We start from the raw sequence: 24,806 nt of genomic DNA on the forward strand, positions 1-24,806 counted from the left end.
AAAGCATTATGAAAAAGCATTATGGGCCCTGGCTGGTTGGCTCAGCAGTAGATCATCTGCCCAGCATGTGGAAGTCCTGGGTTTGATTCCCAGTCAGGGCACACAAGAGAAGCGACCATTTGCTTCTCTATCTCTCCCCTACCTTTCTCTCTCTCTCTCTCTCTTTCTTTCTCTTCCCCTCCCACAATCATGTCTCGAATGGTTCAGGCAAAGTTGGCCCTGAGTGCTGAGGATGGCTCCATGGCCTCATCTCAGGCGTTAAAATAGCTCGGTTGCTGAGCAACAGAGCAGCACACCACATGGGCAGAACATCACCCCCTAGTGGGCTGCTGGGTGGATCCCAGTCAAGGTCCATGTGGCAGTCTGTCTCTGCCTCCCTGTCTCTCACTTAAAAAATATATATATAGATTACATTGAAATCTAATTGGCTTGGGTACTAGGTATTGGTTAGGAAGATATACATTTGATTCAGGTGAATAAGATTATACATACATGTGTTAGTGTTACTTCAGTTATTTATTGCTATATAACAAATTACCCCAAAGCATAGTTGCTTAAAACCATGCCAGACAACATTTATTTTGCTTACACATCTCCTGTTTGCGAGGGCTCAATGGGGACAGCTTGTGTCTACTCTCCCTCACACTGTGTTACTGCCTGGGGTGACTCATAGGCCAGGGCAGAATCGCCTGGAGGTTTCATCTGTGTGTCCGGTGATCAGTGACCCGAGACCTCCATGGGGCTGGGGCTGAAGCACCTATGTGTGGCTTTTCCGCATGACTGCATGGCTTCCTTCCAGTATGGAGGCTGGGTTCCCAGGTCGAGCATCCAGACACGGGGGGAGGGGGAGGGAACGAGCCAGGAGGAAGCTGTCACCTTTGTATGAATTTCTGAGGACTGCCCTAACAAATTGCCATAAACTAGGTGTCTTATAGCAACAAAAATGTATTCTTTCACAGTCTGGAGGCTTGGAACTCCGAAATCAAGGGGCAGCAGGACCTTGAGGGCTCTGTTGCAGGGTCCTTCCTTGCCTCTGCGGGCTCTGGTGTTTGCTGGCCATCTTTGACATTGCTGGACTTGCACGCGTATCACTCCCGTCTTGGCCTCTGTTGTCACACGGCTGTGTTTCCTCTGCATCTCTGTATCTTTGCCTCTTCTCTTCAGTCATGTTGACTTCCTTCATTATGGCCAGTAGGGTCACTTCCTCTATGTTAGAAGTGAATCACTAAGGTCTGCCCAAAGTAAAGGAGGAAATTAGACTATTTTTGTGACAGTGTCAAAAACCTGAGGTCACATTTTACACCGCCAAATTTGTGTGGATATATATCTTTACATACCACCAGTGAAATACCATTTTCTTTCTTTTAAAACAGATCCTCAGGTTCTAGTTCTTGGCTAAAGCTAATTGAGATTCACTCGTCAAGGTCTGCATTATCTCCTGAGGGTGGCACAGGGGGCTTTAGTTCATCCTTTTATTTTGTTGTCAGACGGCTGATCAGTCTTTTGGGGTTTGGGTCCTCACCACGCTCTTGGGTACTCTCCTGGCCGGTGGCTGCTTCAGAGATACACAGTGGCCCTAGAGGCATGTGAGGGACAAACACCCTAATATCTGAAATACTTGGAAAGAATCAAGGAGACCCAGATGAATTACTTAGTAGCACTTCATCCAGGGGACGTTCAGCTTCCTGCTAGTGTGTTCATTTTTGTTGCTGCAAGCTGGGGTCTGAAATAGCTTAATTTTCTATATTTTTGTTTGTGACATCCTTGCTAGCCATTTATCTGATGTTGAATTTCAGACTGTCATTTATTGTTAAAATGTGTAAATTAACAGTGCAGTAGTGTGAAGAAAATCATTTGAGTAACGTTTCCTTTGTAATGAAAATCCAGGTCCCTTATCAGCAGCTGACCTAAAGAAAGAAAGACTGCCCAGTGGAAGAAGAGGGGATGTTGGCTGTGTGCCAACTGTTTTGTGGCCGGAAGAGAAGAGCTTACAGACAGAGCAAGCTGGAAAGAGGGAGGGAGGCCGGCCGGCCATTCGCCTTGCCTTAGCCTCACCTGTGTCACTCACCTGTGTGACCTGCACCTGTATTGAGGTGGCTCCAGTGAGCCTCTGGGTTTCCCCTCGCTTGCCCAGTAACTCGGGGTGTGAGGAGACTGTGTCAAGCATTATTTGAGGGTGTGTGGCACAAAAACATCATGTTTTAGAGGGCTTTCCTGCTGTAAGTGATGGGTTAGTGGCATTTCTGCAGCCGTTGGGCTGTGAAAACAAGGATAGCTGAGATGGTTTGAGTCATTGGTTCTTGCATAGTGTTGGCCCTGGACTGGGCTGCCCCCTTCAGTTGCAGCAGCATTTGTTTCTACAAGTGTTTTTCTCTGTAAGATTCTGTCTCTTAGAAAAGAAATGACTAATGTTAAGGACAGGGGTCCTCAAACTACGGCCCGCGGGCTGCATGCGGCCCCTTCAGGCCATTTATCTGGCCCCCGCCACACTTCTGGAAGGGGCACCTCTTTGAGGAGCACTGTATGTGGCGGCGACGCAAACACGGTGTCACTCACGTACAGTACTACTTCCAGTGTCGCTCACGTACAGTACTACTTCCAGTGACGCGGGACACACGCTTCATGGCTCCAGAAGCGTTGTCATATCATTTGTTACAGCTAGCAGTGACAAATATGGAACCAGACATTGACCATCTCATTAGCCAAAAGCAGGCCCATAGTTCCCATTGAAATACGGGTCAGTTTGTTGATTTAAATTTACTTGTTCTTTATTTTAAATATTGTATTTGTTCTCGTTTTTTTTTGTTTGTTTGTTTGTTTTTTTGGTATTTTTCTGAAGCTGGAAACGGGGAGGCAGTCAGACAGACTCCCGCATGCGCCTGACTGGGATCCACCCGGCATGCCCACCAGGGGGCGATACTCTGCCCATCTGGGGCTTCGCTCTGTTGCGACCAGAGCCACTCTAGCGCCTGAGGCAGAGGCCATGAAGCCATCCTCAGCGCCCGGCCATCTTTGCTCCAATGGAGCCTCGGCTGCGGGAGAGGAAGAGAGAGACAGAGAGGAAGGAGAAGGGGAAGGGTGGAGAAGCAGATGGGCGCTTCTCCTGTGTGCCCTGGCCGGGAATCGAACCCGGGACTTCTGCACGCCAGGCCAATGCTCTACCACTGAGCCAACCGGCCAGGGCCCATTTTGTTTTTTTACTTTAAAAATCCCTATGCAGTGTGCATAGGGATTTGTTCATAGTTTTTTTATAGTCCGGCCCTCCAACGGTCTGAGGGACAGTGAACTGGCCCCCTGTGTAAAAAGTTTGGGGATCCCTGGTTAAGAACATTTACTTTCTCAAAGTGCCTGACTGGGAGACAGGTGGCACCTCTGGGGTGGAGGTGGAAACTGCATCCTGAGAGGTCACTTGCTGACGTCAGGGACCTGCAGAGGGGCCAGGGGGCCAGGCCCGGGCTGCTGGCTCCAGCACTGTGCTCCCACATGGCAGGACACAGCTCTCCGTGCTCTGGTTTCTCCTCTCTGGGCAGCTGTTCTTGTGCACCTGAGAGCGTGTGCTTTTCTTCTGAGAGGTGCTTTGTTTTTTGAAGGACCGACCAGAGTGGACTTGTGCAGATAAAGGCAGTTTGATATTTTGACCACCTTTTTTCCCCTGTGATTGATGAAGAATCACGGGATCTAGAAAAGCTTTCCTGTCTTTATTCCCATTATGTTCTGTGTTCAGTTCAGTGTCCTGCCCAGCACTGGGCCAGTGCCCGTGGTGGGCTAGGCTGTGTCTGTTGCCTGTGCATTTCCCACAGGGCCCCGAGAGTGGTAAGTAAATGAGTCTGTTGGTCAGTCATAGACAGAGGAATCACTCTAGCTGTTTGAAGCAGAGATTTGGTTCAGGGAAGTAGGTGCCAGTGGAACGATGGGAAGGACCTGGAGGAGCAGTCTCGCTGGGATGGCTCACCATGTCAGGACCCCCCCTGGGGCCCGTCCCAGAGGCTGAACCGGGACTCTGCCCCTGCAGCCTTTGCTCAGAGACAGCCCCCCCGCCACTCCTTGCTGCATTTGGGGCCTCCCACCCCCTAACTTTGTTCAGCATTCCGATCTCAAGTGAATGCATCTGACCGGATCTAACCGCACTGGGAGTGAGTCTGGGAAATGCACGTGAACTCTCAAGCCTCTTCAGTAAGGCACAGTTTAAAAGTGCGCCACAGTCCCAGAGGAGCCGGTCTGCGTCCTCCACCGGGCAGGCCGGCCCGCGGGGGTGTCCGGGTGCCGTGTGAGTCCCAGGAGCGCTGTCCACAGGCGTCTCACCTGACCAGGCGAATGTGTCCCTCTGGAGTGTCAGGGGTAGTAACAGCACCTGCAGGCTGGTTGTGAGGGTGGTGTTGGGCAGAGAGGGAGGACAGAGGGACGCAGGGGCCCTTTCACACAGGGTCTTTTAAGCCACGTGGGGAGTTTGGGCTTGAGTTGAAGGTCTGTCAGATCTGGAGGTTTCAAAGGCAGGCCCTGCCCCTGGGGAGTGTCCTTGGGGCCGGGAGCAGGGATGAAAGGAGGCAGATCACTCAGGCAGCTCTTGAAATATTTGAAGCAAAAATTATATGCCAAATTGAGGTAAGAATAGAATAAATTCTGCAAAGTGAGCAGATTGGAGAGAGAGCCGGCAGGAGGAATCAACAGGCCTGGTGACAGGTGCGCCGTGAAGAGGAGAGGAGAGGGGAGAGCTCTGGTAGAGCCGGAAAGTAGAAACCAGGTGAAATAAATCCATCAAAAATCTGTTTCTTCATTTTAAAAAAAGTGGGTTTCTGAAGACTTTCAGTCTTTTCAGATTGTAAATTCTCTCATTTGCCATTGGATGTCGCCTTCAAAGACAGCTTTGTAATTAAACTCCACATTTGAAAAAATGAATGCGTTAAGAAAAAACGACAAACTATTTCACATTCTGCAACTGTCCCCAAAGCGCAGCAGGCTGTTCTCCATCCCTTCCCCACCCTGTGCGTCCTGCCAGGGGCAGGGGCCTGGGTCTGTCGCTGGATCTCAGGAGGACACCTGGGGAAAGCTTACTGGATTAGAGACTGATTTGGTTTTATGGTACACCTTGGATTAGCTCCACGTGGAGGGTGTGACCTGCAGGGAGACTCGCCCATGGTGATAGCCGTTGAGCAGATGTGGCTGTGCTTTGTGTGCACTGCTGTCTTGTTCTACAGACAGGAGGAAACACTGCTGAAGTACTTGCTCTTGAACTTGGCACCCTCCTCACTGGAGAGAGCCGTTCCATGTGTCGCGGCTGTAGGTGTAACCGACACCTAGGGTGTGCCCCTGTGCTGGCCCTCTGCTCTCCTCACGCAGATGCTCCGCCCTTCTGGTCACCGGGCGTCACCCAGCCCCGCAGAACAAGTGTTTGAGGTGGAATACAGAGAGGAAGTTTGACCTTGCCACCTTTTCATTTCTTTTCCCTTGGGTGCTGAGAAGTGTGTGTGGGGGGAGTTGTGAGAAGTGTGTGAGGGGGTCGTGATTCTCCTCTGAAAGAACCGTGGGGGGGGGTCTGTTAGGAGCACTGGCTGCAGCCTTGTAACTTGTACACTGACTTCAGTTTTTGTTTTCTCTTTATTTAATTTTTAAATTTTATTAGAGAGGAAAGGCCAGAGACAGAGAGAGAGAGAGAGAGAGAGAGAGAGAAACATACTTCTTGCCCCACTTTTTGTGCATTTACTGATTGATTCTTACATGTGCCCTGACCGGGGATCAAACCCACAACTTTGGCGTATCAAGAAGATGCTCAGCTGAGGGCTCGTTTTCTCTTTAATCCCCTGTGTCTCTGTACACCTCTTTGCAGGAAGTCGGGATTTGATCTTTCCACGAGTGAGGGCGGAGGCATTGTTAGCGTTTCCCTTTGGGAGGGAAGGAGCTGAAGCCGCAGAGGGGCCCAGCCAGGTCTTCTTCGCGGGGTTGGGAGAGGCTGGAACCTGCAGCTGTAAGCTCCGTCCGCACCCTGCCGTGGTGGTGCTTCCTGGCTGGTTCAGGAAGAGCCGAGGAATGTTCCAGATTGCTGGTGCTGTCTGTGCTGCGTGACAACACAAGGACCTTCTGGCAGGAGCTATTTTGGGTGTGTAGAGAAACTGTACCTGCACGTTTTCCTGGATAGATGGTGTTTCTTTTTTTAAAGCTCCATATAGGGTTCTGCGTCATCTCCTCCTCAACCTTCCACTCAGACTCCACGACCGCTCTGCACTCACAGCCCGAGCTGACCTTCCTGCCTGTCCAGTAGCGCTTGCCCACGAGGGACCTGGAACCCTCGGACTGGGATTCTGCTGCTCGCTCTGATGTCTGACTCTGTGCACTTGCACACACACTCATCTCCTGATCGCAGCGTCACACTCACATTCTCACACTTGCCCACCCCCATCCATGCCCTCACACATTAATTCACTAACCGCTACACACATTCTTTGTGTGTGTGTGTGTGTGTGGGGGGGTTGCTATTTTTTTTTATTGCGGTAAAATGTACGTAATATAACAATGACCATTTTAACCATTTTAAATGTGATGTTTATTTACATTAAGTACTTTCACATTGTTATACAACCATCACCATCATCTGTCTCTAGAACTTTATCTTCTCTATCTGAAACTCTGAACCCCTTAAACAATAGTTCTCCATTCCTCTGTTTCCCATGTCCTCTCAGTCACCATTCTACTTTCTCTCTTTATGGTTTGACTACTATCAGTACCTCTTATAAGTGGAATCATACAGCATTTGTGCTATTGTGAATGGCTTATTTCACTTAGCATAATGTCTTTAACATACATCCTTACACTGATTCATTCTCTCTCCCTCCCTCTCTCTCTCTCTCTCTCTCTCTCTCTCTCTTTCTCTCTCTCACATACACTCTCTCACACACACACACACACACACTCACTCACTTCTGTGCTCCTACCATTTACTGGATCTTGAATGACCCGAATTGCAAGTTCTCACATTTTCTAGTGTCCTGGGTTTCTTTAACCCCAGAGTAAATCTTCAGTTTAACGCTTAGGTCCAGTCTTTCTCTCTCTAAGCACCTCCTCTGGGGGTTGGGGCTCAGTCTCTCTCTACCGCCACCAGAGCTCTGAGATTCTGGGTGTCACCTGCCCCATGCATACCTCTCCACTCACTCCAGTCACCTTTTGTTGAGGATTCTCCCCGGCCACCTCCCCGCCCACCAGTGGGCCGAGGGGAGTGGTGTAGACTGTTCATCTCGGCGCCGCCACGCCTGGCTCACATTGGACACATGATGCACACACTGTGCAGTCTTGTTGAGTTCTGGACTCTTCAATAGCTCCTTGGTGAGTGGACAGCTGTGCTCCTCAGTGGGCCTGGCTCCCCCATCCCCTCAAGTGAGCTGTGGATCAATGTGCGTCTCCTGGCCCCACTCCAGGGACACAGCTTCCCCTGCTGGGCTTTCTTCTGGGAGCTCAGGGTCGCAGGCATTTGGAGGATTAAGGGGTGCTTGCGGTCGTCAAACCCAGTGGTTTCAATCCAGGAGCATGTGGTCAGCGTCACACTTCAGTGAACTTCTCAAAAGCTAGTACTTTCGAAATTTACTTTTGAAAATCATTTTACACCTTACTGAGCTTACAGAACATAATTTATTGTAGATTTATTCCTTTGGAAATTTATTGTGAAATGTTGATCTTATTTTTCTAAGAATCTAATCCAGAAATAGTTTGATCCAATATATGTTTTTCCCCAATATAATAGTTGTAATGAATTTGTATGTGGAAGATTCATCTTGAGTTCTTCTGAGTTTAGTGTCCAGTTACATTATGGTGGCACTTGCTGTGCCTCCTGTCTCCTGCTCAGTGGTCCCCGGGGACAGTCCGCATACACCAGGAAGTGCAGCGTGTCCCCCCCCCCCCCATCCCCAGTCACTCTGCACCAACATGGGAAGAACAACGGGTTGTTTAAAGTAGACTATAGCATTCATTTAAAAATAATTTTGTTTAATGCAGATATTTTTTTTTTGTTGAACTTTCCAAAAAACTATTAAGCATTTCCATTATTGTTCTGAAAACAACTCAACAAGATTTACAATAAATAATAAAACTATATATAAAAGCTTGATGGCATTTTATGAACCTTTTCTTGTTTACTAAGTGGAGACTGTATTTTTCCATGCATAAGTATGTAGGTAGAGGAAGATAACTAAAATGTATTTTCTTGGGAAGAATAAAGTCACACAGGAGACTGATGTCTCAGAAAGCCCCCATTTCTGAACCTTCCTAAACCCCATATAGTTGCAAACTCCAATATCAATGCTTTGGGAGTGGGATAAGGGGAATGAGTGGAGAAGGGACAAGTCAAATTGCCATAATTTTTATATTGCTATCATTTAGAATTGATTTACCCAAGAGATAACAACACTTTCTGAGATGTAATCAGTGTATAATCGTTTAAGTGTTCCTTTTCTTTTCCTGTTTGTTTCAGCTCTGATGTTCCGGGGAAGGAAGCTTTGATACCTAGGTGAGGTGGAAGTTGAAGTGTGCAGTTCAGTAGTGTTCATGCTTTCATGCAAAAGATCTCTAGAAGTCTTTTTATCTTGCAACACTGAGACTCTGTGCCTGTTCACCCTAATTCCTTCCTCCCTTCCCCAACCCTTGGGAACAAGCCACCTTCCTACTTTCTGTTATTGTGATTGTGACTGCTTTCAATACATACTTCATATAAGCAGAATCCTCCGGTATTTGCCCTTTTATGACTGGATTGTTTTGCTTAGCATTATGTCCGCAGGGTTCACCCATGTTGTAGCACATGCCACTCTTTTTAAAAGGCTGCATATTTGTCTATGCGTGCATGTTTTATTATTGAGGGGTGCTGGGTTGCTTCCAGCCTTTGCTCTTGTGAATAGTGCTGCTATAAAACATGGGGATGCAGCCTGACCAGGCGGTGGCGCAGTGGATAGAGCGTTGGACTGGGATGCAGAGGACCCAGGTTCGAGACCCCAAGGTCGCCAGCTTGAGCGCGGGCTCATCTGGTTTGAGCAAAAGCCCACCAGCTTGAACCCAAGGTCACTGGCTCCAGCAGGGGATTACTTAGTCTGCTGAAGGCCCGCAGTCAAGGCACATATGGGAGGGCAATCAATGAACAAGTAAGGTGTTGCAATGCGCAATGAAAAACTAATGATTGATGCTTCTCGTCTCTCTCCGTTCCTGTCTGTCTGTCCCTGTCTATCCCTCTCTCTGACTCTCTGTCTCTGTAAAAAAAATAAATAAAAAATAAATAAAACAAACAAACAAACAAAAAAACATGGGGATGCAGATATTCCTTCAAGATCTGGCTTTGAGTTCTTTCAGATATATACCCAGAAGTGAGAACGCTGGATTATATGGTCATCTTTTGTCTTTTTTAATTGAATGTGTGCAAGCCTTTCTCAAGAGTAGCAGGTCTGCAAGCTGCGTCCGTCTGATTCCTCTGCCAGCTGTGTCCGTCTGATTCCTCTGCCAGCTGCGTCCGTCTGATTCCTCAGCAAGCTGTGTCCGATTCCTCTGCAAGCTGCGTCCGTCTGATTCCTCTGCAAGCTGCGTCCGTCTGATTCCTCTGCAAGCTGCGTCCGTCTGATTCCTCTGCCAGCTGCGTCCGTCTGATTCCTCAGCAAGCTGTGTCCGATTCCTCTGCAAGCTGTGTCCGTCTGATTCCTCAGCAAGCTGTGTCCGATTCCTCTGCAAGCTGTGTCCGTCTGATTCCTCAGCAAGCTGTGTCCGATTCCTCTGCAAGCTGCGTCCGTCTGATTCCTCTGCCAGCTGCGTCCGTCTGATTCCTCTGCCAGCTGCGTCCGTCTGATTCCTCTGCCAGCTGCGTCCGTCTGATTTCTCTGCCAGCTGCGTCCGTCTGATTCCTCGGCCAGCTGCGTCCGTCTGATTCCTCGGCAAGCTGTGTCCGATTCCTCTGCAAGCTGCGTCCGTCTGATTCCTCGGCAAGCTGCGTCCGTCTGATTCCTCGGCAAGCTGCGTCCGTCTGATTCCTCGGCAAGCTGCGTCCGTCTGATTCCTCTGCAAGCTGCGTCCGTCTGATTCCTCTGCAAGCTGTGTCTGTCTGATTCCCTGCTGTGCAGACCTCCTGTCTCTGCAGGGTCTCTTCTCTCTGCCACGGTGTAGAGGGGAAATATACATACATACATACATATATATATACACTTATATATATATACTTATATATATATTTTTTTCTTTTTTGTTGGCTTAGAATATCTATAAACACCCCTCTTGGTAAGCTCTCCCTGAGGGCTAAATTATACAGGTATTAGCACTGTGACTTCTTTCCTCTTATTCCAGGAAATGTTCCTGTGCTCAGCTCTCCCAAAATCAACACAGATTTGTTTGGCCAGATTTGATTTCTGGGAGCACACCCCTGTATTCATAAACACCCCAGAAAACTGTCCAGGCCAAAGAAAGAGTGACAACTGGGCAGAGAGGTCCAGGAGGAACCAGAGGCACAGAGGGGGAGGCAGTGTGCTTGTCATTGTCACCATTAACAAGGAACAGGACAGGAATGTGTCCCCGAGTCATGGGCGGCATGTCCAGCATGCAGCATTTTATCGACTTTGTTGGCTACCACACAGGGAGGAGTTTTCCCATCGTGGCCCAGGACACAGTGCATGTGTTCACAAAACACTTGCCAGTGTGATGTCCTCTGATACTTCATATCCTCGTTCCGTCTTCTTCGGGCTTTTATTTGCTCTTACCGCTAGGTGCAGTCCACTGGATTGGTGTCCCGCGCGGGGTTTAGATCCAGTGTGGCAAGTAGTGATGAAAACTTGCTTCCTGGAGCTGGCCTGCTGGAGCTCAGGTTTGGCTTTGCCTGTTTGCTGTTGAGAGAGCCGTGTGGCCTTGAGCCTCCTGAGCAGTCTGTGCCTCAGTTTCCTACCCCCTAAGGTGAATAATGCTCTGCCCACCTCATCAGCTGGTTTGAAGAGTGAGTGAGCAGGCGGGTGTGGAGCGCTCAGCGGGCACCCGTGTAAACTGGTTCCCCAGCGCACGCAGGCTGCCGCTATGCTGACTTGCACCCTCACTTTTCTTGCATGTTACCTTTTTCCATTGTTATCCTGAGTTCCTTGTTGCTTTTTTTTCCCCCGTGTTGTCAGCATTCCCAACTTTGTGTAACTAACGGGGTGTGAACCCTCCACTCCTCACTCTTGTGGACTCTGTGGACAGAAGGGAGAGGCCAGAGGTCAGAGTGGCTCAGAGGTTGTGCTGGTGGAGTGGTCACCGAGTCCCCTTCTCTGTGCTCTGTCAGCCAGCCTGGGACTCAGAGTGTGACTTCTGATGGAGGATGCGACTGTACCCAGGCTCCCCCAGAGAAGGGCCGAGTTGCCGATTCTGCCAGGCAGGGCCGATTCTGCCAGGCAGGGCCGGGCCCTTGCATGTAGTGGGAGCCTGTGCTGGAGCTCAAGTAGAGCTGGGGGCCTGGCTCCCCCTTTGTGACAGGCTGGTGTTTGGAAAGCAACACACACATTCTTTTTCAGGCTCTGAACGTCCCTCCCTCCCATAGTCCAGGGGACAGCTGCTTGCATAGAGGCCTTCCCTCCTGGCACCTGCTTTGGGTGGAGGAGGGGCTGCCCCTTCCTCTTTCCCCATGTGGACCTCTTAGTCATTAGCTTCTGGGTGTTTCATTCTGTGTTTATCTTCCTTGCAGGCTGTTTTAGTGAATAATATCACCACAGGCGAGAGGCTCATCAGAACCCTGCAAGGTGAGCTGCCCCTTCCCTCCCCTCCCCTCCCCTCCACCTCTCCTCCCCCCTTCCCCTCCCCCTTCTCTCCCCTTCCCCTTCTCTCCCCTCCCCCTCCCCTCTTTTACACCAGACATCAGGTCTTTTGCTGGGGAGGGGGCTCCTTTCTTTTGTCCGGCTCTAGGTTTTCTTATCTAATGATGGATGTAGTTATGAGTGATTGAGTAGTCTTTCTGCCTAACTATATTTCCTTAAAGAGGTTTTCCTTTAAAAATATTACTGAATATGTTGCAAGCTGTTCTGTGCAGAAGAATTCATACTCTTTATTTTTGATACATTGAAAAAATTATATACCCACACCCCTATCTATGATATGTATGTGGTCTGCATTGTGGGGAAGATATATATGCATAGTTCAATTGGACAGGGCTGGTCTAGAAGTGTAAAGATATTAATAGGGGAGATGCAGGGTTACACAAAGGTAAATGGGTTACTTGGTTGCTGGACTCTTCTAAGAGCCTGAGATCTGCTGATGTTCGTGATTAAACCTCAAGAAGAGAATATAGTCTGCAACATTTCCTGTACAGTCAGGTGCTGCTTAACTACGAATAGGTTTTGAGAAATGTGTCATTAGGTGATTCTGTCATTGTGCAAACAGCATAGAGTGTACTTACCTAAACCTAGATGGCATAGCCTACTGTACACCTAGGCTATACATTACACAAATGGTATATCACTGTCATGTATGGGGTCCGTCACTGACCAAAACATTATGCAGAGCATGACTGTACTTAGTATATTTAAACAGCTTTAATTAGGTATAACCGACATACAGTAAACTACACATATTTAAAGTGCACAGTTTGACAAGCTTTGACTTAGTGTACATGTCAAGAGACTACCACCAAAATCAGTACAGTGAACGTATCCATCACTCCCAGAAGTTTCTCTGTGCCCTTGATACTCCTCCCCAGTTAGCATCTTTTTTTTTTTTTTTTTTTTTTGTATTTTTCTGAAGTTGGAAACGGGGAGGCAGTCAGACAGACTCCCACATGCACCCGACCAGGATCCACCCGCATGCCCACCAGGGGGCGATGCTCTGCCCATCTGGGGCGTTGCTCTGTTGCAACCAGGGCCATTCTAGCACCTGAGGCAGAGGCCAGGGAGCCATCTTCAGCGCCCGGGCCAACTTTACTCCAATGGAGCCTCGGCTGCGGGAGGGGAAGAAAGAGACAGAGAGGAAGGAGAGGGGGAGGGGTGGAGAAGCAGATGGGTGCTTCTCCTGTGTGCCCTGGCCGGGAATCGAACCCAGGACTCCTGCACGCCAGGCTGACGCTCTACCACTGAGCCAACCGGCCAGGGCCTCCCATTTAGCATCTTATCTGCTTTCTGTCTCTAGACTAGTTTGCATTTATTACAGTTTTATATACATGGACTCAGACATACATATCCTTCATTCTCTGGCTTCTTCCACTGAGCATACTTTAAAACTCATCCACACAGTTTAGATGACAGTAGTTCATGCCTTTTTATTGCAGAATAGTATTCCATTGCCCCATGCTTGGTTTGATTTTGAATCCTTTTTTTTTAAGGTTAGGTTTATTTTTTATTTAGTTGAGAGAAAGACAGACAGGAAGGGAGAACGAGAAGCATTAACTCGTTGTATCACCTTAGTTGTTCATTGATTGCTTCTCATATGCGCCTTGACCCAGGGAGGCTGCAGCAGAGCGAGTGACCCCTTGCTCAAGCTAGCAACCTTGGGCTCAAGCTGGTGACCTTGGGCTTCAAGCCAGCGACATTTGGACTCAAGCCAGTGACCATGGGGTCCTGTCTGTGATCCTGCGCTCAAGCCACCTACCCTGCACTCAAGCCAGTGACCCTGCGCTCAAGCTAGATGAGCCAGTGTTCAAGCCGACGACCTTGGGATCTCAAACCTGGGTCCTCAGCATCCCAGATCGACGCTCTATCCACTGCACTGTAAATTGAACAGTAATTTACACACAATAAAGTTTACCCTTTGTATGTGCCTTTCTATATACATTTAGACCAATGCAGAGTCCCCTAGGCCAGTGGTCCCCAACCCCCGGGCCACGGACCGGTACTGGTCCATAGGCCATTTGGTACCGGTCCGCAGAGAAAGAATAAATAACTTACATTATTTCCGTTTTATGTATACTTAAGTCTGAACGATGTTTTATTTTTTAAAAATGACCAGATTCCCTCTGTTAACATTTGTCTAAGATTCACTCTTTTTTTTTTTTTGTATTTTTCTGAAGCTGGAAACGGGGAGAGACAGTCAGACAGACTCCCGCATGCGCCCGACCGGGATCCACCCGGCACGCCAACCAGGGGCGACGCTCTGCCCATCAGGGGGCGATGCTCTGCCCCTCCGGGGCATCGCTCTGTTGCGACCAGAGCCACTCTAGCGCCTGGGGCAGAGGCCAAGGAGCCATCCCCAGCGCCCGGGCCATCTCTGCTCCAATGGAGCCTCGGCTGCAGGAGGGGAAAAGAGAGACAGAGAGGAAGGAGAGGGGGAGGGGTGGAGAAGCAAATGGGCGCTTCTCCTGTGTGCCCTGGCCGGGAATCGAACCTAGGACTTCTGCACGCCAGGCCGACGCTCTACCCCTGAGCCAACCGGCCAGGGCTAAGACTCACTCTTGATGCTTGTCTTGGCTGTCCCACCTTAAAGGCTTGTCTGTGAAAATATTTTCTGACATTAAACCAGTCCGTGGCCCAAAAAAGTTTGGGGACCACTGCCCTAGGCCACCAGTCATAGTCACTACACAGCTCATGCCTGTCACTGCAGGAAGTTCCCCCAGCCTTTTGTGGTCAATGCCCTGGCTCTGCCTCAACCTCAGGCCCCCACTGATCAGTTTCCTCCCCACGCCGCCCTGGTTTGAGTTTTTGAGGACATCACACAAAGGTTGCTGACGTGGAGGCTTGTTGCTGTGTGCAGCAGCAGTTCATGGGCCCTTCACTCTCATTACTTCCCCTGGAGAGCCTTGCAGGTTTAGAGTTGTAGGACAGCCTTGGGAGCCCAGGTCTGTACAGGGCTCTGTTCCGGGCCCTGCTGCTGCCATCTGCCCAGTCTGGTGTCACCAGCTTGTCCTTCCACCCCCAGCTTGGCCCTTTGTCAGCTGCTGCTTTTTCCTATAGAGTTTTTTGCTAGATTTCTTTTCCTTTTTTTTTTTAAAGGTGTTTTTGTTTTTTGTTTTTTTACAGAGATAGAGAGAGGGATAGATAGGGACAGACAGACAGGAATGGAGAGAGTTGAGAAGCATCAATTATCAGTTTTTCCTTGCTTTTTGTTCATTGATTGCTTTCTCATACGTGACTTGACCACGGGTCTTCAGCAGACTGAGTAACCCCTTGCTGGAGCCAGCGACCTTGCGTCCAAGCTGGTGAGCTTTGCTCAAACCAGATGAGCCCGCGCTCAAGCTGGTGACCTCGGGGTCTCAAACCTGGGTCCTCTGCATCCCAGTCCGACGCTCTATCCACTGCGCCACTGCCTGGTCAGGCTACAAGATTTGTTTTCGATGTTTCTGAAGCTTTCCATCCTTTCTCTTTTGCAGTTCTTGCCAGATTTCTAAATACCTACTTAATTTCTATTTTTCCTACTATGTTGCTTTTATAAGCCAAGTCGTCCAGGCAGCAGGGATGGGGCTAATGAATTTTCTCAAAGAAATCTACAGTTGCCCAGATGAGAGGGTCAGGTGCTTACGTGAACTTGGGGCCTCAGAGAGCAGCTTGGCTGTCCGTAAATGGCAGGGGGAGTATCCTGGCAGGTGGGCTGGCAGCCAAGGATGGGGATGGGGCCGGGGGTGCTCGGCAGGAGAGGCTGCTTCTCCGAACAGGTGTCAAAACCAGTGCGGCATGTGGTGGCATGTGCAGCCTTGTGGGACAGCTCGGTTTATGATGTCTGAAAAAGAAACAAGCATTTTAAGGGTTGGAGGTCAAAAGGAGATTGGAGAGAGAAGAGAGGTTTGGGAAAGAAGCAAGGTCCAGGTTCCTGTGGGACCGTAGATTGTGCAAGGCTGCTTTGGTGGCTGGGTGTCCTGAGTGCTGGGAGGGGACTGTGTCCTCCTGCCTTCCCCTTCCCTTCCTCCTTCCCTCCTGGTTCTCTGTGTGCCCCTGCCCGTTGTGTTCTGGGTGTGGTTGGGGTGCGTCTGCTGCTGCCTGGTGGCCACCCTGGTGCCCTGTGTGACCTCCTGCCCCCCTCTTGGCTAGACCAGCTGAAGGCCCTGCAGAAGAGCTACAGCAAGCTGCAGCAGGATGTCCTCCAGTTTCAGAAGAACCAGACCCACCTGGAGAGGAAGTTCTCCTACGACCTGTAAGTGTGACAGCAGCGCGTGCAGGCCCTCGGGTGCTGCTGAGGTTCAGGCCCAGGGCAGCAGGCCACGTGCAGCCTCATACCCACTCGGCCTTCCTGTCAGAGAGCATACAGGGCTCGGTGGGAACGGTCCAGTCCCCTCCAGGAGCCAGGCCCTTCAGAAGTCATGCATTTTATATTTTAAGTGTTAGTGTTTCAGAAAGTCGTGGGGAAGTGTTAGACAGTGGGCTCATAATACAAGATAAATAAGAGGACAGTTCTCTTTAGCAGGAAATGACTTACTATATCTACTTTAAAACCTAATATAACTTCAAACTCTATAAAACACAGGTGAACTGGTTAAGTCAGTACATCTAAAGCCTTTCATGGGTCCCAGAAGTGTTCCCATGCAACCTAAGTCCAACTCCTAGACTGAGAGGCCTGTTGGCATAGTGTCAATATGACATATTGCTTTTGTGTTCTTGAGATTTTTTTTAAGTGTCTTTCCAAATTTCTGCAATGAGAATGGAGTACTTTTATTTTTCCAGCTTTATTAAGGCGTGATTGACAGATCTGTATATTGAAAGTGTAAAATGTACCGTTTTGATATACATTGTAGAACACTGCCCCTGTTAAGCTAACTAGTCAGCCGTACTCTCACGACACATATTTACCGTTTTGTGTGTGTGTATAGTGAGAACACTTAAGCTACTCTCTTAGTGAATTCCAGGTATACATGACATTATTAACTGTAGTCAGCATGCTGTACATTAGACCTCTGGCTTATAGCTATGACATCTGTTTTAAGTTGGTAACTGCAGTTATATACAAAAACTACAGTTTTATTTATTGGAGGACTTTTATGATCGAAACAAAGCAATAAACTTTTTAAAAGTTAGCTACACCCATTCAGTAAGATAGTAAAAAGACAATTTAGAGGGTAGAGAAGGAAGTTGTAATGGGTGAATTTTTTTCCTTTTTTCCCTCATGAAAACAATGTAACTCAGGCACAAGCAGAGCTCTCCAGCTACCTGCGACCCAACCCTCTTCTCATTGACTTTAGTTTGTGCCCAAGTTCACACAGCTTTTTTTGCATACTTATAGTCATCATTAAAATTTTAAATCATTTTTTACTTGCATTATGTATATCTAGAATTGCATATTGTTCCAAAGTGTTTCATCGTTAAAAATGGCTGGAATATTCCATACTACGGAGGCATCAAATTTAATTCACCACGTCCCTGTTTGATGGATATTGAGGTAACTTCTAAGTTTTGGTTATTATAACTGGCTTAATATCAATGCCTATACCTTTTATAAATTATTATTTTAGATTATTTTCTTCTGAAAAAGACTTAGCTCAAGGTTTAGTGTGTCATTTAGTATGAATTGCCCAATTGCCTTCTCTGAGGTTTTGGCCATCTGCACGGCCACCAGCAGTGTTGAGAGTAAGTATCCTCACTCCTGTTGCCCTTGCAGGCGTTCTGATGCCTTCCAAAATACTGTCCACTCATTGTAATATCTTCCTGACCTCTCTGAAACTAAATACAACTCATACCAGGAACCCCCAAGTACATGAATATGGAAAGGACATGCGCAGTCAATGCAAAGGAAACAGTAAGGAAAATATGCCTACCAAGCCTTATTCAGCTAGGCCAGTGCACTCAATGGGTGGCATTTTGCCCCAAAGAGACTTTGGCAGACATTTTTTCGGTTGTCACAACTTGGAAGAGGGTGCCATAGCATCGAGGGGGTAGAGAAGCACAGGGCTCCTCCCACAACAAGGCTTTATCTGCCCCCAAATACAAAGTGCTGAACTGAGAAGCCCTGAACTAGGCTGGTAATCAATGAAAACTTTCAGACAAAAATGAGGTGCCCTAATCTTATTAATCATCCTTAAAAAACACCTCCAGCCATGTATTTCCCTTCTATTGACTGAAATGCAGTAGGCCATGAATAGCTTCACTTGATGTGTGTGACCCAGAAGACTTTAGCTGTAAGTCAGCCAGGGTGCAGTGACAGCAGCTCTGTTCCCGGATAGGAGCATTCAGACAGCAGTGAGCAGGACGATCTGCGTTGACCGCGTGTGCGGGGTCCACTGTTTCTCTCGGAGGCTGATAGATGGAGCACTCTGGCTGAGCACGTCTGTTTCATTAGTTGTGTCCAAAGCCCTGAACCAGATACAAGATGTTTCCCAGGGATGATTGGTGTTCATAGAATGTTCAAAGCCTGAAAAAGTTGTTTGTAATATCCTTTGGATTATAGACCCTTTGTAGGGATCTAATAAAAGGTTTGAACACCTTGTTAGCAAATGTATAAATGGACATACACACAAAGTTGTGCATCAGGGACCCACAAATTGAATGCACAACTTGGTGTGTATGTCCATTTATAAATTTGCCCATCTTCCATTAAAACACCCTCTCTGGTCTAAACATTTTATAAAAGGCAATGTTGAGGGTGAAGAAGCTGGCGGAAAGGCCAGGTGTCCTGATGAGCAAGTTAGTGTTCTTTCGTCAGCTATCAGAGTCAGCACATGTCCCCACTTCTTCCCACTACCCTGTGGTAGACATCCCTCAGAGGTCACTGTTGTTGACCCAGACAGCCTTGCATTCTCTCCCCAGAGCACCTAGCGTTGGTGCATGAGAGGAAGTGCCTGCCATCTCATCTCCGTGTCTGAGAAAGTGGAGTTGGTGGAATGTCATTAATAATACACTGACATCAGCATCCTGGATAATCAGGTTGTCTGCCTGGGTAGGTTCCTATACCGAGCACATTCCGTTCATAGTCTTCGACCGTCAATTGTACCAGTTAGGATGATCTCCAGTGGCCAAGTCTTGTATGTCTCTGTATTTGAGCTCCAGCTAATGCCTGGATATTCACTGCATACGTGTAAGAAAAAGCCAGCTGGAGGCTCCGAGAGGTAACACTGCCATGGTCTGTCTGACCTGTGTCTCAGAGTTTGAGCCTCTTTCTGAGGTTGTTCACTTCTTGCTGTCGAGCTGGAGTGTGGAGAGCTGCCCTTACTCTGCAAGGCTGAGAGATAGAGTCTCTTTGTACTTGATTTTGGCAAGGCTGAGAGCAGGCGGAAACAGTACCTATTTCCCTTTTGTGGGTTTCAAGGTCCAGGCACAGCCCTGCACCTGCTCCTTTGCTAATCCTCAGCTCCTGTGAAATTGCTGGGTAAATAAATCAGACCTGTCTGGTTCTTTCAGTACACAGATGTCTCTCTTTTTGTTCTCTGTGCACTAGGCTCCTGTTCAGTTACTTTATCAATTTTTGTGGCTCAAACACTTTTGAAACTGTGTATAGCAAAGACTGTCCAGTGCTTATCCAAATCAATTCATTCCCCCCCCCAATAAAAATAAAACATTTCTAATCTTTCTTTGAAGTTAGATATGGTCAAGCGACTAAGTTCTTGCTGGTGGAAAAAGGAAATTATGGGGTGGGACTTCCAGGAAAGCTTTGAGGACAGTCCACTGGCACATCCCTGTCCTTGACCTTTTCTCTTCCTTCCTTCTGCTGCCGGGCCTCCCCCAGAGGCCAGCCACTGTCAGCCGTCCTGGACCATGAGTGTTCACGTGGACAGAAACCAGTGCTAAGCACATTGAGACGGAAAGAGAAGCCTGGATTTTTAACAACCCAGAGCTCTCATAATGGCCCTGAACCTCATGTGTCCAGACTTCTTTTATAGGAGGAAAAAAATAAGCTACTATCTTTTGGCCTTTCTGTTTTACTCAGCCAAACCTGATGCTAACTTAGCCACTTTTTAGAAGTGCCTTTAGATATTGTCTTTCCTTTTTTTTTATTTTTTTAAGATATTGTTTCTTAATCACACTACATCATTTTCATGAATGTTTGTCTAAAGCCCTAAAATTACTTCTTAGCAAAGGCCATGTAGAATTGAGTCTTAAAGAATGGGAAGTAGAGGAGGAGATTGGGACTTTTTCTAGAAAAGAGAGAGAACCAGGGGCGCTCGGGGTGATCTGTCTGGGCAAGCGGACAGTATCATGTTGTCAGGGGGTGAGTGAAGAACAGTCATCTATTGGGGGTGGGCATAACAATGATTAGTTGTATGAGCCTAGCTGGGAAATCTCCCCCCAGAGTCTGATGACATGAATCTTAGATCTTTAGAGTCACACAGGTTGAAGCTGTGTTTTCTTCTTGTTGTGTTTTGCTATTTAATTCCCACCATTAGTTTTTATCTCTGTTCAGATTATGTAATATCTACTGTTCTATCTTCTAGTTCACTGATTTTTTTTTCTCCACAGAGTTTTTAGATTTTCGTTAATGCATTTTCAAATTCTTTTATTTCCACTAGATTCCTCTTTAAATCTTCTATTTCTTTTCCTAAGATTTTCTGTTTCTTTGCTGAAGCTATTTATTTTTTCATTTGCTTCAAGCATGTTTTAAACACTCCTTGAAATAGTTTTTTGTACTTGCCTTAAAACCTTTGTCAGATTATTTTAACTTTTCTCTCATGTCAGTGGGGTATCTATGGATTGTCTCTTTTCAGTCAATTTGAGATCTTCCTGGTTCTTTGGTTGGAGCCTCTGGGCAGTGGTGAGAGTCCTGACTCTTCCTTGGTGCCCCCGTTGGAGAGGGAGGGGACCTCGTCACTGCCAGTGGAAGGAGGAATGGTGGCTTCCCATGTACTCTCTCGTGACTAAAGCACTGTGTTGTTCTTTAGGCCCAGGTCCCTAGCTGGTTTGCCTTCTCCTCTCCCTCTTTCAGAGTCCTTTTATCTTTGTTTAAAATATAATGTCCAGCGTTTCTAGTTGTGCTTAGTGGAGGAATAGAGAAAAATCTCTCTGTTCCATCTTCCTGGAAGCAGAAATTCAATTCAGTTTTCACACTGCTCAGAGTTAGCACACACCCCATGGATTAAGGGACTTAGTCCCGGAAGTTTTCCGCTATTACAGATGCCAGCCACAAGTTCCGGGTGTCTCCAAGCCACCTGTACTTCTGCCTGGCTACCTACAAATTCAGGGCTTCCCACAACCCCCTCAGGTTCGTTCTAGACTTACAATTACAGTTTTATTATAAAAGATGTACCCAGGAACAGCTAAAGGTAATGTTCTGTGTTGAAGGCCGGTCGGTGCAGGAGCTGGGGTGCCAACTTTCTGATACAAACGTACATTCACCCACTGGGAAGATTGCCGAGAGGCATGTTTCAGACTTTTCCTCTTAAGTTTCATTACATAGACATGGTTGATTGATTAAGTCATGAGTTACACGATTGAACTCAATCTCTAGTCCCTTCCCTCTCCCTGGAGAATGGGGGTGGGGCTGAAAGGTCTAGCTCTCTAATCCAGGATTGGTTCATGATTAGAGCTTTGTAGGCTCCTCTCGGTGAGTCAGCGTATTAGCATAAATTCAGGTATGGTCCATAGGGCTTCAGTATGAAAACCAGACATCACTCTTGTTACTCAGGAAATTCCAAGGATGTTAGGAGCTCTGTGCCAGTAGCTGCGGACAAAGACTTAAAAAAAATTTTTTTTTCATTATATCACAGATTACACGTTTTTGTTTTTAGGTGAGAGTAGGGGAGATAGTAAGGCAGACTCCTGTGTCTGTCCCGATAATGGATCCACCCAGCAACCCCATATAAAGCCAGTACTCAAATACTGAGCTGTTTTTAGTGCCTGAGGCCGATGTGCTCTAACAGAGCCATCCACAGTGTCAGGGGCTAGCTTGAACCAATCGAGCTAGTGGCTGCGGGAGGAGAAGATGGAGAGAAGGGGGAGAGGGAGGGGAGAGAAGCAGATTGTCACTTTTCCTATGTGCCTTGACTGGGAGTTGAACCCGGGATGTCCATTTGCTGAGCCGATGCTCTATCCACTGAGCCACCAGTCAGGGTCACAGATGACATTTTTTAAAGTTATTTTTTTTCCCTGGCTGAATAGCCAGTTGGTTAGAGTATCATCTGGAAGTACAGAGGTTGCCAGTTCAGTCCCGTCACGGCACATACAGGAACAGATGGATGTTCTTGTCATGTGCTCTTGCTCTCCCCCCCCCCTAAAATCAATAAATAAAAAAATTTTTTTTTAAGTTACTTTTTTCTAGCCAATAAAGTTTACCTGGTTTAGAACAAGGTGACATATTCTTAGTAAATTTCAATCAACTACACTTTTCTTGTCTGGTAATAGTCGAAAGTGCTCGTTGCCCTGCCTTACGTGTTGTCTTTATTTATTTATTTATTTATTTATTGTATTTTTCTGAAGCTGGAAACGGGGAGAGACAGTCAGACAGACTCCCGCATGCGCCCGACCGGGATCCACCCGGCACGCCCACCAGGGGCGACGCTCTGCCCACCAGGGGGCGATGCTCTGCCCATCCTGGGCGTCGCCATGTTGCGACCAGAGCCACTCTAGCGCCTGGGGCAGAGGCAAAGGAGCCATCCCCAGCGCCCGGGCCATCTTTGCTCCAATGGAGCCTTGGCTGCAGGAGGGGAAGAGAGAGACAGAAAGGAAGGGGGGGGGTGGAGAAGCAAATGGGCGCTTCTCCTATGTGCCCTGGCCGGGAATCGAACCCGGGTCCCCTGCACGCCAGGCCGTCGCTCTACCGCTGAGCCAACCGGCCAGGGCCACGTGTTGTCTTTAGGTAAAGTGCCCAGAACAGGAAAAGGACGCGCCGTTTCTCTCCTGGGGTGGGTTTCACAGTCCCAGCAGGGACACACTGGTGCCTAGGCACTCCTGTGGAACTGTCCTTCCCCTGTCGCCCCAGGAGCCAGTGCATCAGCCAGATGAGAGAGGTGAAGGAGCAGTGCGAGGAGCGGATAGAAGAGGTGACCCGGAGGGGGAGCGAGGCTGCGGCTCCCAGAGACCCGAGTGAGAAAAAGGAACGCGGCCAGCAGGTAACGCTGGGTTTCTCTGCCGAGGAGTCCCGAAGCTGCTCGCACCCCCTCGTCAGGCGTCGTGTTCCCGTCTTTGCTGCCTGGCTTGCCCTGTTTTCCGCTCTCCCTGGCCGGTTTGCTTTCCTGAGACACAGCAGGCTGGTCCTGGGATGCTGGGACCCTGACTGGGTCTGCCAGGTCCGGGCTCAGTCCCCACGCCCCAGGCTTTGCCAGGATGACTTTTTTTTTTTTTTTTTTGTACTTTTCTGAAGCTGGAAACGGGGAGAGACAGTCAGACAGACTCCCGCATGCGCCCGACCGGGATCCACCCGGCACGCCCACCAGGGGCAACGCTCTGCCCACCAGGGGGCGATGCTCTGCCCCTCCGGGGCATCGCTCTGCCGTGACCAGAGCCACTCTAGCGCCTGGGGCAGAGGCCAAGGAGCCATCCCCAGCGCCCGGGCCATCTTTGCTCCAATGGAGCCTTGGCTGCAGGAGGGGAAGAGAGAGACAGAGAGGAAGGAGAGGGGGTGGAGAAGCAAATGGGCGCCTCTCCTATGTGCCCTGGCCAGGAATCGAACCCGGGTCCCCCGCATGCCAGGCCGACGCTCTACCGCTGAGCCAACCGGCCAGGGCTCACCAGGATGACTTTTTAAAAGCTCACAGCCACCTTGGGGAGAGGTGCTCTTGTTTTCCTGTTTTGAGGTTACGGGGGCCTGTGAGGATGGTTGAATCCTATGGCCACGGTCACAGTGCCTGGTTGGTGGTGGAGCTGGTCAGGGCCCAGGCCCAGTCAGGCCGCCTCCTGGCTAAAGCACAGCCCGTGAAACTGTTTCTGGGGACATCTTCATTTTTGTTTTTAAATATAGCCCCTTTATTGAAATACAGTTTATATACCCATGTAGTATTTTGCATTTTATTGGTTTTTAGTATGTTCACAAAGTTGTGGAACAATCAATCACAGTCAATTTTAGAACATTTTCATGATCCCCAAAGAAATCCCTCATCTACCCCACACCCCCGGATACCCAGACAGCCACCAGTTCATTTTCTCTCTCTCGAGTTGCCTGATCTAGGTGTTTCATGTCAGTGAAATCAAACAGTGTGTGACCGTTTGTGTCTGACTTCTTTCACTTAGCATAATGCATTCAAGGCTCATCCATGTTGTAGCTTTATTTATTTATTTGTGGCTGAATAATATCCCGTTGTATGACTGTACCACTTTTCTTTTTTTTTTTTTTTTTTGTATTTTTCTGAAGCTGGAAACGGGGATAGACAGTCAGACAGACTCCCGCATGGCCCTGACCGGGATCCACCCGGCACGCCCACCAGGGGGCGATGCTCTGCCCCTCCGGGGCGTCGCTCTGTCGCAACCAGAGCCACTCTAGCGCCTGGGGCAGAGGCCAAGGAGCCATCCCCAGCGCCCGGGCCATCTTTGCTCTAGTGGAGCCTCACTGCGGGAGGGGAAGAGAGAGACAGAGAGGAAGGAGAGGGGGAGGGGTGGAGAAGCAGATGGGTGCCTCTCCTGTGTGTCCTGGCCGGGAATCGAACCCGGGACTTCTGCACGCCAGGCTGACGCTCTACCACTGGGCCAACCAGCCAGGGCTTGTACCACTTTTCTTTATTCACTTGTCAGTTGATAGTTATTCGGGTTATTCCCAGTTTTGGGCTGTTATGAACAATGCTGCTATGTTATTTAGGAATATGTGTTACCCAAGTTCCACGTATTTGTGAATTTCTCAAATTTCATTCTGCTGTGATTCATATTTAATTCCACTGTAATTTGAAAACACATTTTGTATGATTTTAGTCACTTTAAATTTGTTGAGCTTTTGTTCTGTGGCCTGACATCTGTCTATTCTGGATAATATTCAGAGCACACTTGAGAAGATGTGTATTTTGCTCTTGGGTTGAGGGTTTTATCGATGTCTGTCCTGTCCTGTTTCTAATGTTGCCCAAGTCTTCTTTT

The 24,806-nt window shown here is 48.4% G+C and overlaps 1 protein-coding gene across 1 annotated transcript in view; it reads left to right on the forward strand.

Moving 5' to 3' along the window:
* Nucleotides 1–24,806, forward strand: part of GOLM1 (golgi membrane protein 1) — a 57,340-nt gene that overhangs the window by 17,679 nt on the left and 14,855 nt on the right. Inside the window, exons 4-6 of the mRNA XM_066367878.1 lie at nucleotides 11,660–11,714; nucleotides 15,921–16,023; nucleotides 22,729–22,858. Coding sequence (XP_066223975.1) covers nucleotides 11,660–11,714; nucleotides 15,921–16,023; nucleotides 22,729–22,858 — 288 coding nt within the window. The remainder of the gene's footprint in view (nucleotides 1–11,659; nucleotides 11,715–15,920; nucleotides 16,024–22,728; nucleotides 22,859–24,806) is intronic.

This window comes from Saccopteryx leptura, chromosome 2 (genome assembly GCF_036850995.1).
Source record: "Saccopteryx leptura isolate mSacLep1 chromosome 2, mSacLep1_pri_phased_curated, whole genome shotgun sequence".
In the NCBI taxonomy this organism is placed as follows: Eukaryota; Metazoa; Chordata; class Mammalia; order Chiroptera; family Emballonuridae; genus Saccopteryx; species Saccopteryx leptura.